Genomic DNA, 14,269 nt, shown 5'->3' on the forward strand with positions numbered 1-14,269 from the left:
CGGAGTGCGCGTGCGTATCCAGACGTGGCAGCGGCATCATGGCCTCTTGGATCCGCTCGGGGAGTCGGATGAGAGAGGCGAAAATGTTCATCTTGCTGTTGCTGGTGAGTCAAAACTCCCTCATTTTATTACACAACGGCTGTGGTGGGGCGAGTGGAAGCGGTGCGCGTACGTCATTAAATCCGGGAGTAACTATGTTTAAAATAATCCTAAATGGCTTTTTTGCTTCTCCTTCGCCCGGGATTGCAGGAGGGAAGTTGACAGCCCGACTCAACTTGCTCTCCACATTGATCAAACTGCTCATAATGCAGAGCGGCTGCGGTTCCTCTGGCTTGATAACATCTCCAGGTTTATGTTTGAAGTGTCTGTAAAAGAGCCTTTTTACGACCACTTGTATCGGTGTGGTCTTCCTCCCCCGCGTTGACTGACAGGTAACTAACAGCCACCAGAACCTGACCCAACATCTCATTAATCCGCTTCATTGCTCCAATCCAATGAATATCAGAGGTCTGTGTTAAGCTGAGACCGGTTAAGGGGGAATCGAAGCATCAAACGTGAAGTTATTGCAATAGAATGAACAGAATAGAAAAATAGAATTGAAATACTTTAGTGATCACAGAAGGAACGTCTTTTAGAGCATTGCTCCACACAGGAGAAATGGTCAAGAACGTTAAATATAGAATAAGACAGGGTATAAATGAAATAAGAAACTTTAAATATTAATATGTACAAGGCATGTCACACCTCCACCCTCACCACGTCACACCTCCACCCTCACCACGTCACATCTCCACCCTCACCACGTCACACCTCCACCCTCACCACGTCACACCTCCAACCTCACCACGTCACACCTCCACCCTCACCACGTCACATCTCCACCCTCACCACGTCACACCTCCACTAGGCGTGGGAATTGATAAGATTTTATCAATATCAATGCCATTATCAATTCTGCTTGTTAATCCAATTCCTTATCAATTCTCCTAACAATTCCTGAGTATTGTTTTGAGGGGAAAAAAAGTAGTTTTACAGTTTTCTGCACCAAAAGTAACAATTAAATTTTTTCCAAACATGAAACTTGAATTATAATTTTTCCCTTAAAAAAGAACAGTCAAACGTGTATTTGCCTTCATTGCCCCCTGGAATTTACACTTTTTCGGATGTTGTGCTGTTGACAAGGTAACCCTCTCTGGAAGGCGGAGCCTGGAGAGGAAGGAGGAAGTGACGTAGCAGGAGGAACGTTCTCTCAGTCTGCAGGGAATGCTGTGTTCATATTGTGTTGGTGCTTTGAGGGGATTCTCAACACAGAATGATCTAATACATAGACATACAGTAGTAGACCTACACTAGATTGTGTATGTCTAGACAGTAGATATACTCTAGTAGATTGTTTGTTATATGGTGTGAAAACTAGAGCCTCACACAAAAGGATCTACTAGCATATGTCTACGCTGTCGGCTCGTTGGAGCAGACATTCACTACACGAGACATTTCTTCACCAAATCAATCGTCTTCAGCCGCCAGTGCTCTGGGGAGGTGATGGAGGCCGGGGGTGTAGCTCAGGAGGAGGTGATGGAGGCCGGGGGTGTAGCTCAGGAGGAGGTGATGGAGGCCGGGGGTGTAGTTCAGGAGGAGGTGATGGAGGCCGGGGGTGTAGCTCAGGGAGTCACGGTGCAGGTTGTTTTGACTATTGGAGTAAACCGGAGTACCGCAGGAGAACCAGCACACTCGGAGAGAGAACATGAGAACTCCGTGTTTGAACCCACAACCTTCTTGCTGTGAGGCGAGTGTGCTAACATCAGCACCACCGTGCGGTCTATGTCTTTGTCCATGATATTGTCAGAACACCATGGAGTTAAATGCCAAATTTCTTTTCTATATGCCGTTTGATCATCATTTGCTATCTAAAATGGGATGAAACCACCATTTTAATCAATTATTAATAGTTTCTCCATCTGACAGTCACCTTGTGCATTAAGGCTTCTCAAGTCTACTGTTCAATTCTCAGACCTTTTCCTGCTCCGCTTCCTGTTGTGTGGCGTGCTCTGCTTAACAAGGGTGTTACCTGTGTGTGTGTGTGTGTGTGTGTGTGTGTGTGTGTGTGTGTGTGTGTGTGTGTGTGTGTGTGTGTGTGTGTGTGTGTGTGTGTGTGTGTGTGTGTGTGTGTGTGTGTGTGTGTGTGTGTGTGTGTGTGTGTGTGTGTGTGTGTGTGTGTGTGTGTGTGTGTGTGTGTGTGTGTGTGTGTGTGTGTGTGTGTGTGTGTGTGTGTGTGCGCGCTTTGGGATGGTGACACAATGTGATATCTCGGCCCAGTGCCACGGCTCTTTGGAACTGATAGTAAATCATGAGTACGAGGTTAAAGTGCTCACTCTCGGCTGTAATTTGAAGGTGTTTACATCCGCAACAGATATATCGTGCAGGCAGGTAGTAGCACAAATATTAGAGAAGAGGGTATAAATGTTTAGAGGGAAAATATCACTTGAATAATGCCCTGTTACGTTTTCTATATCTGGATTTGTTTGGCTTGTCATTTAAATTGGTCATTCTCACTCGATAGAATGAGTAATGCCTTTATATAACAATATATGCAAGTGTTACAAAAGGCAGGGATTGAAAATTGTGAATAAATATGTAAATCAAATAAGAATTAAATGTGCTACTTATAAACAATAACAGCAATATTATATCTAAATTTAACAAAAGTATAATTAGACTGGAAGATAAACTGCTGGAGAAAGAATGAGCAAATAGCTGGAGTCCTAATAAAGAGATATGATTAACTAATTTGTTCAATATCAGGCATTACATGAAGTCTCCATGTCAACAAATGAGCGCCTGTTTGTCCTGCGAGTGTCTCTGGGTTTACCGGGGGATTCTGCAGTGGAGGCACCAAACCACCGCAGCACTTTGTTAGAGGGCAGCTTGTCCGGGTGGCTGAGGCCTGCCTGTCAAAACAGTTTAGTCCAGACCCCCTGTGTAGAGGCACACACACACACACACACACACACACACACACACACACACACACACACACACACACACACACACACACACACACACACACACACACACACACACACACACACACACACACACACACACACACACACACACACACACACACACACACACACACACACACACACACACACACACACACACACACACACACACACACACACACACACACACACACACACACACACACACACACACACACACACACACACACACACACACACACACACACACACACACACACACACACACACACACACACACACACACACACACACACACACACACACACACACACACACAATGACCTATCTGGTTCACTTGCTTATGGCTGGAAACATGAAACTGCTGCACCTTATCGATGATGCATCTTTCTTTCAGGCCAAAATAATCAATATCAGTAACTTTGAGAGTCTGATGTTTGGTTTAAAGATTTACAGGGTCAGCTGTTCTTATCAGCAGCCGTGGGCCATTATTCATATGTCCAGCTGTTCTAGATACGGTACATATTTGGAACTGCTCATCACCAGAACTATCAGTTGGTCACACCGATTAAGGGTTGATTTGATCAGGTCCTGCATGAAGCCTGCTAAATTCTCTGAACTCTGAACTCCTTGCACGTTTTCTTCCAATGTGGTTTTCATACTACAAACATGGCTAATAAACTGGAACTGAAGTTTCCTGCTCAGGCATATAGACGAGTTATTTTCTGAAGTTTTCCCAGCGCTCGACTTTATTTCGATGTAAACATTGTGGTTGTTACCAGTGAGATCTGGTGTCCCGCGGCTGCAGCTAAATGATGCATTTTGTAGTCCAAGTCTCTTTTCCATGGTAGATAGCCCAAATGTGATAGGAGCAAAAGCTGCTAATTAATTGCTCGTCTGCTCATTTGAGAGCTAAAAAGCCTCTAAATCAGCACTCTGTGCCTTATCGCAAGTCACACGGCTTCATTTACGATCATCCAGGCCAGACACACGAGGCACACCTGAGTAGCTCATTAGTCAGAGGAAACTCCAGGCCTGACTCGACTGGAACAAGTTGTGCTGATTCAGCACTACCTCTGGAACGGGATCCCATTTATTAGGCAAATCTGTCACCGCAGATGGAGGGTGGGGGTGGAGGGGTGGAGGGGTGGAGGGGTGGGGACTCGCAGGCAGGGGATGGGCACCTGCTGCTCACTTAAGTGTTAACATTTTTTACAGCTACAGGAAAGGACATGCCTTTATGACAAATATAAAAGGTTGACGTATAAATCACAAGTTTGCTCACAGTAATGGGTGTTACTCTCCACTCGTGGTCATAAATATTAGAATATAACAGACGATGGCACAGAGTGTTGTGGTGCAATGGGGTCACCATTTCAGGTAGATTATGGGGAGGACGTTTCTTTACTGGTCAAACTTGCCGTTTTGGTATTTAAGGTGTTGGCTTAATGTAACGCTCAGATTAGGGCTGGGCAAAAAATCGATTTCATCGATTTATCGAATTTGTCGCTAAAAAGGATTTTCATTGTGCAAATTTGAGTTATTTCCCCCAGTTCTTTGGCCTTTGCATTCTGTTCTACAAGGACTGGTAGAACAGAATGCAACAAAGGCCAAAGGACTGGGGTTAAAACTTGAATATTTCTTTAAATGATATTTTCAATTGATGCAAATGTCTCGGTGGAACAGACAGAACACAGGCAGTACAGTAGAACCTGTGGGGAACGGACCCGGTAAGAGCATCACCCTGTACTGGGCGGACACGTCACTGTGCACGGACACACGTTTATTCAACTGGTAACACACCTTAACGAGGACAACCTGCCTGATGAGGACATCGGACAGGTTTTCCTGGTAAATTTCAAGCTGAGCGACACTGAAACGGCCAAAATACCTGGTCTGGACCCGATTATTGGAATATTCTGACGTTGTGGTGTCAGGAGGTTAGTAGCACAGTCGGCGCACAGATCGCGCGGTCACTAAATTTGGAGTGTGTGTCGGAGCCGAGTGCACCGGGAGGATGACGATGTTGACGTCACGTCCTCACGAAAGTTTAACTTTCCCTTAACAGCAGAGGACATGAGGCCCGGGGGCCAGAACCCACCCAGAGGCCCCACTCTGGTCCCACCAAGCAAGGAGCTTATAGAGGATTTATTAAAGTTACATTTTTTTTGACATTTCATTGTATTTTGTACCAGAATGTTTTATTTAAAATTGACTATGTTGAGATTGTAATCATTCTCAGTACTCCCTGTGTGATCTGGCAGAATTCCTCCTGTACACTGTGACCACAACAAAAGAAAAACTTTCAAGTGTAAATTTAAAGGTTATTAAAGGAGACATATCATGCTTTTAAATCCTTCCTTTTTACATCTAAATCATACAGTTGTGGTCTATATAAAGCGGAACTGCAATGCTTGGGTCTGAATTCCTCATTATTAGAGCTCCACAGGCCCCTTTTCTACCCCTTTTCTGATGTGCTTCTGAGAGCAACTCGTTTTGGGGCGGTCTCTTCATACCCCGCCTCCTCTCCAGGTTGCAGAGGTGACACTCGGTTCAACGCCACCCTGTTCGGCCATCTTTGTAGTTTGATAGAACAGATACAATTATCTAGCGGCGCAGAAACTTTATATTCACACATTATTTACAAAATGTCAACAAGGGAAGATTTGTCCATCCAGCCATACATGTTGGAGCCAGAGTCGGACCCGGCGGAGCCAGATGAAAATGACGATGATGCACCTGCAGAACAACGTCTTCATATGGATGTAACGCAATGGTGTGTTACTATATTTACACTAACTTCTCCATCCATGCCCACTACTACAATACTGCCTGTATTACAACGACTATTTAACACAGAAGTTACATTCTAATCTAAAACGAGCACACAGCGCTAACATATGAAGACGGTGCAACTGCTAATGCTAACAAAACAATGACAGGGACGTCTTATCATCACACTTTTTAGCGTTATATACAGCTTACCGAAGTGCTCTGTTCGTCGTCTCCATAGATAGAAGGAACTGACCGCTCAATCAGACCAAGTCTTTCGGCAAATCCTTCTTTATACTGGCGGAGGTTGCTGAAGCAGTCGTCCTTAAAGTGATTCGCGCACACAAAAATGACCTTACCCACAGATGTGGGTACATTTCTGTGAAAAACAAAACTCAACCAGGCACTTGGAAAAGGTTCTGATGCTGGGAGACGGTGTAACGAAGCTTGTGGGTTACTACATCCAACAACCGAACATTTCCACTTATCCTCTCGTAACTTCGGTTGGACTACAAAATCGCAGCGAGAAACAAAAATGGCGGATTGCTCGAAATGTCGATGTCCTAATTTGGCAGTTCCGCTGAGAATACTGTGACGTCATTGTTCAAAAAACGTAATAGAGAATAGAAAAATCGAAACCGATCGCAAAATATGACCAAAACAGAATATAAAGATATCAACGGAGCACCTGAAGAGAGTACTTTGAACTTTTCTGTACTTCTAAACACTCTAAATATACAACAACATGCATTTAAGGGCTAAAAAAGTGGATTTAGCAGGATATGTCCCCTTTAAAGCTTTATTTTACCAGTTCAGCCACTCAAGATGAAACTGGACTGAATGTGGCTTCTGAAGTTAAATTTTATTTTGTATTTATTTTGTATACCTCTTTGTCGATATTATATTCATGTGTGTGTGTGTATATATATATATATATATATATGTGTATATATATATATATATATATATTGTATACATCTTTATAGTGGTTCAGTTGTGTGCTTTTAAATAAGTATATTTCTTCATATTATTTAGTGTTTGGTTCATTCAATATCAATGTAGTATTCCGCCTACTTTAGAATTGAACCATTTAAGGTGAGAGCCTGAACAATCCTAGAGGAAACGCTGGATTGTTTATATGCATTTTAACTCTCAGGACAATTACAGCAATAAAGTTGCACTTTTGACAATACATAAAATGTTTGCAGTCATTTTTTAGTGCTATGAGAAAAAAAATCTAAAATTTAATCGAAACTCAGATTTTCTTTAAAATCATAGATTTCTTTGGGGTCAAATCGCCCAGACGAGCTCCGATACGAAACGTGGGAGCCCTTTGTGCGCCTGTAACAAAGCCCAGGCATTGAGTCGAGTCCAGATGCTCCAAGGTGAACTCTTTTGGAGTGTCTTTGCTTCACTTTAATGGTTAATCATTGGTAGGCCCATTATCGGGCGACGTTGACCGAACGTTTGATACGAGTCATCGCCTGACACTTTGGCATTTCACGTAAGAACTACCCAGACTTTAAATCATTCATGACCCTGCTTCCAATGACAATTAAATACATTCAGATGAACCATGCACACCTAAAGAGGGGTTAAGATTATTGGGTTTTCCCGGTGAGTGTGAAAATAACTTCTGTTGGGTGACTGTTGCCAACGTCAAAGTACAATGGTCCCGTACATCTTTTTAAACAAATAACTGTAACCTTCAAATCTGTTATGCAAAGTCTTCAAAATGACTGAAAAGTATTTAAAACACAGATTAAATTGATAAAGTAGAAAAACGCATCTTTCAGTAACCTTAAACTGTGTTAACTCTATCTTCATTCTATTAATCTTTTTCCAAAATGTTTTGTGTGATTGGTGAAAAGTATTTACATACATTGTCAGTGGAAAGAAGAGTAAGTAGTATTGTCGAAGACTGAACCCAAACTCATGAGGGCGTGATAAACAAGTGGCCAGTGCTGATTGGTGGAACGATGTATTATGTTGCTTGCTGTGATTGGCTCTTGCTCTCTTCTTACCACGTTTCTGTTTTATACTCAAAGGTTCAGTTTGATTGACAGAATACTTTCCATTCAACCTGTAATTATTACCCTTCTTTGTTTGCAGTAGTTGCTCTACCTGTTGATGCAATTCAACCTATTTTGTTGGGAGCGTCACTCTTAGTTCTAAGGTTTTAGGTCTAGTTCTTCATTTTAGTTTGTAAATATAATAAGGCATCAAAAGAATACTTTCTTACACAGTGTTATTAGACCAATGGTGTCAAACATAAGGCCTGTGGCCCAAAACCGGCCCTCAAGAGGCTCCAGTCCAACATTTTATTTATTTATTTTTTAAATGGGATCTCAAAATTTCTATCCGGAGACTTCCACGATGACCAGATATTCAGGTGATCCGGTCCAGCCCTATTGGTTTTGTAAAGATATAGACACTTTCATCATGTGTGCTCTGCGCTGCATCAAAGTAAAACTTTAAAGGTTATTTATTGGGACTACTTTACTGATCCGGTCCTCTTTTTGTGGCCCCGGAGCTAAAATGTGTTTGACACCCCCCCCCCCCACCCCCACCCCACCCTGCTGTAGAGCCGATGACACGGCTGTATTCTACACAACATATTGTGATCTAATGCAATAGCTCTAGAATATCTCCTCCCTTCATTAAGGTTATGTTGTTCAGTTCTTTCTTGATACTGTGAGTTTTTCTGGAAGCTCTAGATCATCCTGGTACTGTCACATTGTTCTGTTCCTACTGATTATGCTTGGCAAAATCGAAGTGATGAAGAAAAAAACCCCAAGTATTCTTGGCTTGAATCCACAACTTAAAGCATGAAGTTGCTGCCAGAGCCACTAATCTCCAGATGTTGAGCATGCTCTCCTCGGATCTCATCTTCATTGATCCTTTCTTAGCGCTGAGGCCGTCCACCTGCAGCGTCGCTTTGGGAGGGAAGTGATAATGGGGAGGGACATTGTTGGGAACTTACAGTCGTAATCCCTCTCACAGGGGTGACGGTGTGAAGAGAAGGAGCTTCTCTGTGGTTGATGGATGTCACAAGGTTTGTCCTGACCAACCACCTGTCCTGCTCAGAAGAGACGAGTGTGGGACAGTGAAGCAAACGTGTCCTCCTCACAGTATATTCAGTCATCTTTACTAAGTCCGATTGGCATGTTTTATATCACAGAGGAGCAACTTCTTCCATCTTCAGTATGAAAACCTTCTTGCACATAAATGTCCTCAATAATGACAGTAGCTGTCCGTGTAGCAGTACTGGCTGAGGATTGGCTGCATGCCGGGTCTTAACCAATAAGGGCACTTGGGGGCGGGGCTACAACTACTGTAGAGCTCTGTAGAAATCCACTGAAAGCTGGATTTCATGTGATGTGAGAAACACTTTAACTACTACTTTGACTGCACAATATAGTGTAAATGCATCGTTTCTGCAGTAGTATACTGGAGCCTTCGAGGCTGTGGTGTGTGTAGTGCTGGCGCAGAGGCTGTGTGCAAGTGCTTCACGGCAATGTATAGCCTTTGCATATCATTTATGTACGGAGTATAAATGAGGTTGTATGGCATTTAAGAAGTACTTGTATCGGTACTCGGTGCCAGCAAGTTGCTAAAGGTTAGTACTTGTACTTGTCCTTTAAGAAAGTGATATTGGTGTTTCCCTATTGTTGTCCAACTAACTTAATCAGTTTTTTTATTTGTACATATTCCTTATTGTTTTGGAAAGCAAGCATTTAAGGAAAAGAAAAAGTGTTGCATTCAAACCCAAAATATATTGTTTCAGTGAATCATTAAATATCTTACTTTTAACAACCATACTTTGCTGTTGCTTAAAATTGTAAATCACGTTTCTGTTTTTATTAACATGTTACACATCATCTGAACCTTTTGGGAGGTTGTGGATCGCAGAAGAATGATTGCATGATCATTTCAGGGTCAGAAATCAGACACGGTAATAATATTTGCATTCTTTGTAGTGACGGTAATGAGGGTCACTTGATGAAACATTCAAGGACACATAAATCAACCAACCCTTGTATTTATTTATATAAATCTCCATGGTTGGATTTCAGACATTAGCACAGGTTGTTCTTTGCTCATCAGCAGGGGATTGGTTGTGAACAAGTGCACCTTTTCTCTCAGCAGAGACACAATGTACTGTTTCACTCCCATAGAAACGGACCTTCATTCAAAATGCTAAATGAAAGACAGAATATCATGAATATGCAGATGTCCCACTGATACTGAATCATCATGTGCACCTCCGTCTATTTTGACCTATTCAGATTTTGTGAATTACAATAGCTTCAAGTGGAGCACGGTAGAGGAGAAAGCGCCAGGAGCTGCAGGTTTTAAAGAGCATTGGTTGTAAGGTTATGGATAAATATTCATCGTTTGTGAATTTTCTCCCGATAGGATGTTTTAGTTTTAATGAGTTTAAAAGGCTCCTACATGTGGGGGGGAGAGTGTCATTTGAGTGTAATTGATTTCATTTTTGTTTGTTTTTATTTTTAAGAAATCCCAAGAAATCCATTATAAAAACAAAAGTAATTTTTTTAATGAAATTTTGTTGCCCAGAGAGTTGTCTGACACAGTATAAGAAAATCTTTAAACTAAATCTGCACATCAACTGAAAGCTTGATTCATGTTTTGAATAATATTGATTTAACTTTCTGTCCCACCACAGTAAGATAGTGAACTCTTTGGGGCTGATTTTATATTTAATTATAAATAATTAGTTAAGCCTGTTGTGATTCGCTCAAATCCAGAAGTTGAAGTTCTGTTTGAAACGTTGCAAAGATTTTGCCCGAGCTTCTTATACACAATGTGGCAAAAACCTATGTAATATATATAATATAATATAATTAAAGGACAAGGAAGATAACTTGGATGCTCAACCATTTTAGATACGGTATTGTCGGAATATATAATGGTGTTTTTTTCTGCGGGAAAAAAATAATTGTTGGGGTGGTCTAATATTCGGGCACTTCTATATAAAAAATGTATTTTGAAAAATTTCATTCATTCATTTTCTCCCTCTTATCCGTTTCCGGGTCGCGGGGGTGACAGTCTGAGCACCGTCACCCAGATCACAATGCACCGATTAAGAACCTTCCTGCAGGTGGAGAGCCCACGGGAAGGTGGCGCCCGGCGTGGGATACGAACCCTCTACCCTGAGATTGTGAGTCTCATGCTCTACCAACTGAGCTAGCTGGGGGACAAATTTTAAAAAACTAATTTATTCTGATGAAATCCATTACGCTCCTCTTGTCCATGAGTGTACCATAAACAGCAGCAGGCTACAACAAGATTCAAAAATCAAGCCCTCGTTCATCAATGTGTTGATTAGTATTATCTAAGTACTGGGAAAATAACCTGTTAAAATCAAAATGTATGTAAAATTAACACATTTAATCCAACACTGAACTGTCCTACGTTCCTTACCGTTCCTGATGTAGCGAGCTGTGCACCACCCATTAGACAACAAACTGAAACGTATGAGTGGATTCTTCAGAGCTTTCTTTCTTTTCCATTTGTTTCGTCTAATTTTAAATTGTTCATTCGTTCGAAATGAATAAATAAATCAAATCAAATATTGAGGAGGGGGTCTTTATGTACCGTATTTCCAGACTATAAGTCACACTTTTTTTCATAGTTTGGCTGGTCCTGCGACTTATAGTCAGGAGTGACTTATATATCAAAATATATAACCAGTTAAACACAGCTGGTGTTATGGTGAGCCTCTGTCGTGTTCTGTCCGGGACACATGGCGCTTTAATGTCTTTTACACCAAGATGATCGAATATGAAACCAACTTCATCATTCAGCCGTTAGCATAGCCACCGGCAGCGGCCTCAATCAGCTGTGAGTGCCGAGGTGCGCTCCCCGCCCCGCCAGGGGGCGTGGCGAGTACACCTACCGGCCGGCTCAGCCCGACGGGTCGAGACCAGTGAGCGTTGCTCAAGCCCGGCATAGATATTGATCTGCTGGTCGCTTAGCAACCTTACATTGGCCGTGGCCACGGGCCGAAGAGTCGCAGAGTAAGGACAGAAATGTGCGAATAAAGTGACGACTGGTCAGGAGAAATCACGTCACAGTGGTGATAGCACGTTGTGAAGATGAACCTAACCTGCCACCGATGGTCATTTTCACACTGAAATCCATCAGACTAAATAACTTCCCAGAATAAATGTCTGTTCTTGCTTGAGGAATTTGTGATAGTCCAGTGCGACTTCTTTTTTCTCTCTTCATGACGCGTTTTTTTGAGTGGTCTGACGTTTACCCTGGAGCAACTTACAGTCTGGAAAAAATGCTAATTTAAATAATCATAAACTATATGGTTTGATTGGGAATATCCCAGTCAACATCCACAAATTCAAATGAAATGCACATGCAAGGATGCAGAGGACATTTGCACTCATGAAACGAGGCAGGGATTCGCCATGATGACAGCAGATTCCAAACAATATGCATATCGAGAGAGCCTTTGCCAGTGCGCCAGTTATTATGCTGAGCCGTGCCAGCTATGGCACCCGTGCCTGAGGTTCCCGACCCCGGGTGTATAAAACTGAAGCTTGGCAAAGTTGCACCGTTAAATCCATTGCTTGCATGTTTTTATTATATTTAGAAAGGTAAAATTCATGTCTCTATTAAACTCGATTTGTCTGTGAAACCCTTTTCCATATAACAGCAGTGTTATACAGGGGGTCGTCTCATATTTATACCAAATGGTACTGTCATTTCTCATATCATTCATTTGTGCTCTGCAGTAAACTGCTCTGCTGCATTTATGCCTTCTGTTGTAGCTGCTTGTGCATTGGCTTGGCGGTGATAAAAATCCAGTGTAAGTCATGAGTGGTGCAGTAATGCTACTTTTCAATGGGCCTGTCACTGAGAGTGCTTTGTCAGGAGACACTGTCAGCACAGTCTAGTTATTTCTATTATTGTACGTCTGTCACTGGGAGATGACAGACTCCTCACTCGCATTTTATGGCAGCCATCAGCCACGTTGGCTTGACAACAGCATCAAAGTCCTTCACAGCTGCCTGTCTACCTTTTGTGTGCTGTAGGAAGTGTTAAGAAATGTGCTGGCATTATAATTTGATGCATTTCTTTGAATTGAGAAGTATATGCTGGTAGGCATGGGGCCGATCCGATCCAGTATCAGGATCGGGTTCCGATATCAACGTAATTCACGGATCAGAAATTTCCGATCCAACCTGCAGAGGTTCCTGATCCATGATCCTGGTCTGCTTCATGATCCTGGTCTGATCCATGATCCTGGTCTGATCCATGATCCTGGTCTGCTTCATGGTGCTGAAATGATCCCCAGTGTTTCCCTGCTGCTGCTCTGCTCGCTGGCTGCAAACTGTGGACTGGATTTCCTGAAGGGAGGCGGGTCTCAATGAGACCAGGAGGAATGAGGCAGGAAATCCATTCCACAGTTTGCAGCCAGCGAGCAGGCTAGGGAAGTAGCACTGTGCTATCCAACTTTTCATGGCAACATGTTGCTGATTGGAGGGATTTTACCCTCAAAACACCACAAAGCAACACAGCAAAGTGGATGTTAGTAAAGCAACACAGCAACGTGGATGTTAGCAAAGCAACACAGCAACGTGGATGTTAGCAAAGCAACACAGCAAAGTAGCAATGTTAGTAAAGCAACACAGCAAAGTGGATGTTAGCAAAGCAACACAGCAAAGTAGCAATGTTAGCAAAGCCGTAGTACAGCGAAGCTTTTAAAGATAGAACTAGTTTATTATGAGATGATGACGTCACGCAGACCCCCACATTGTCCACATGGAACTAAAATACTTAGTACTGCTTCTTTTTCTGTCCTGATACTAACCTCAAGTTGTCTTTAGAGAGAATACATGTATACATTTGTACATTTCATACTTTACTGTAGAGAGGAGTTTATTACAGCCTCATTTAAAATCAACAACAATTAAAGCTGTAAGCAGCGTTGGACGGGACCTCGCCCCCCTGGCCCGTCGGGGTCGACCCAATCGTGGCCTCCGGCCCCTTTAAATGTTATTCACCTGAAAATCACGCAGGTTCCTCCTCGGGTGTCCCTGACCTGGAATCTGCTCTTATCTCATATGCTAATCTGCTAAGCTAACTAGCCTAGCATTAGCATTAAAAAGCATGCCATCTCCTGCTCCTGCTCCTGCTCCTCTTTTTCCTGATCCCCCCTCCTCCTGCTCCTCTTCTTCCTGATCCCCCCCTCCTCCTGCTCCTCTTCCTCGTGATCCCCCCTCCTCCTGCTCCTCTTCCTCGTGATCCCCCCTCCTCCTGCTCCTCGTCTTCCTGATCCCCCCTCCTCCTGCTCCTGCTCCCCCCTCCTCCTGCTCCTCTTCTTCCTGATCCCCCCTCCTCCTGCTCCTCTTCTTCCTGATCCCCCCTCCTCCTGCTCCTCTTCCTCGTGATCCCCCCTCCTCCTGCTCCTGCTCCCCCTCCTGCTCCTCTTCTTCCTGATCCCCCCTCCT

At 43.0% G+C, this 14,269-nt stretch overlaps 1 protein-coding gene across 1 annotated transcript in view; it reads left to right on the forward strand.

The window, feature by feature from the left end:
- Positions 1–14,269, forward strand: part of pdia5 (protein disulfide isomerase family A, member 5) — a 118,423-nt gene continuing 104,154 nt past the window's right edge. The window contains exon 1 of the mRNA XM_080477918.1: positions 1–104. Within this exon, the coding sequence (XP_080334044.1) occupies positions 39–104 (66 nt within the window). The 5' untranslated portion in view covers positions 1–38. The remainder of the gene's footprint in view (positions 105–14,269) is intronic.

This window comes from Lipophrys pholis, assembly GCF_963383615.2.
Source record: "Lipophrys pholis genome assembly, chromosome: 13".
Classification (NCBI taxonomy): Eukaryota; Metazoa; Chordata; class Actinopteri; order Blenniiformes; family Blenniidae; genus Lipophrys; species Lipophrys pholis.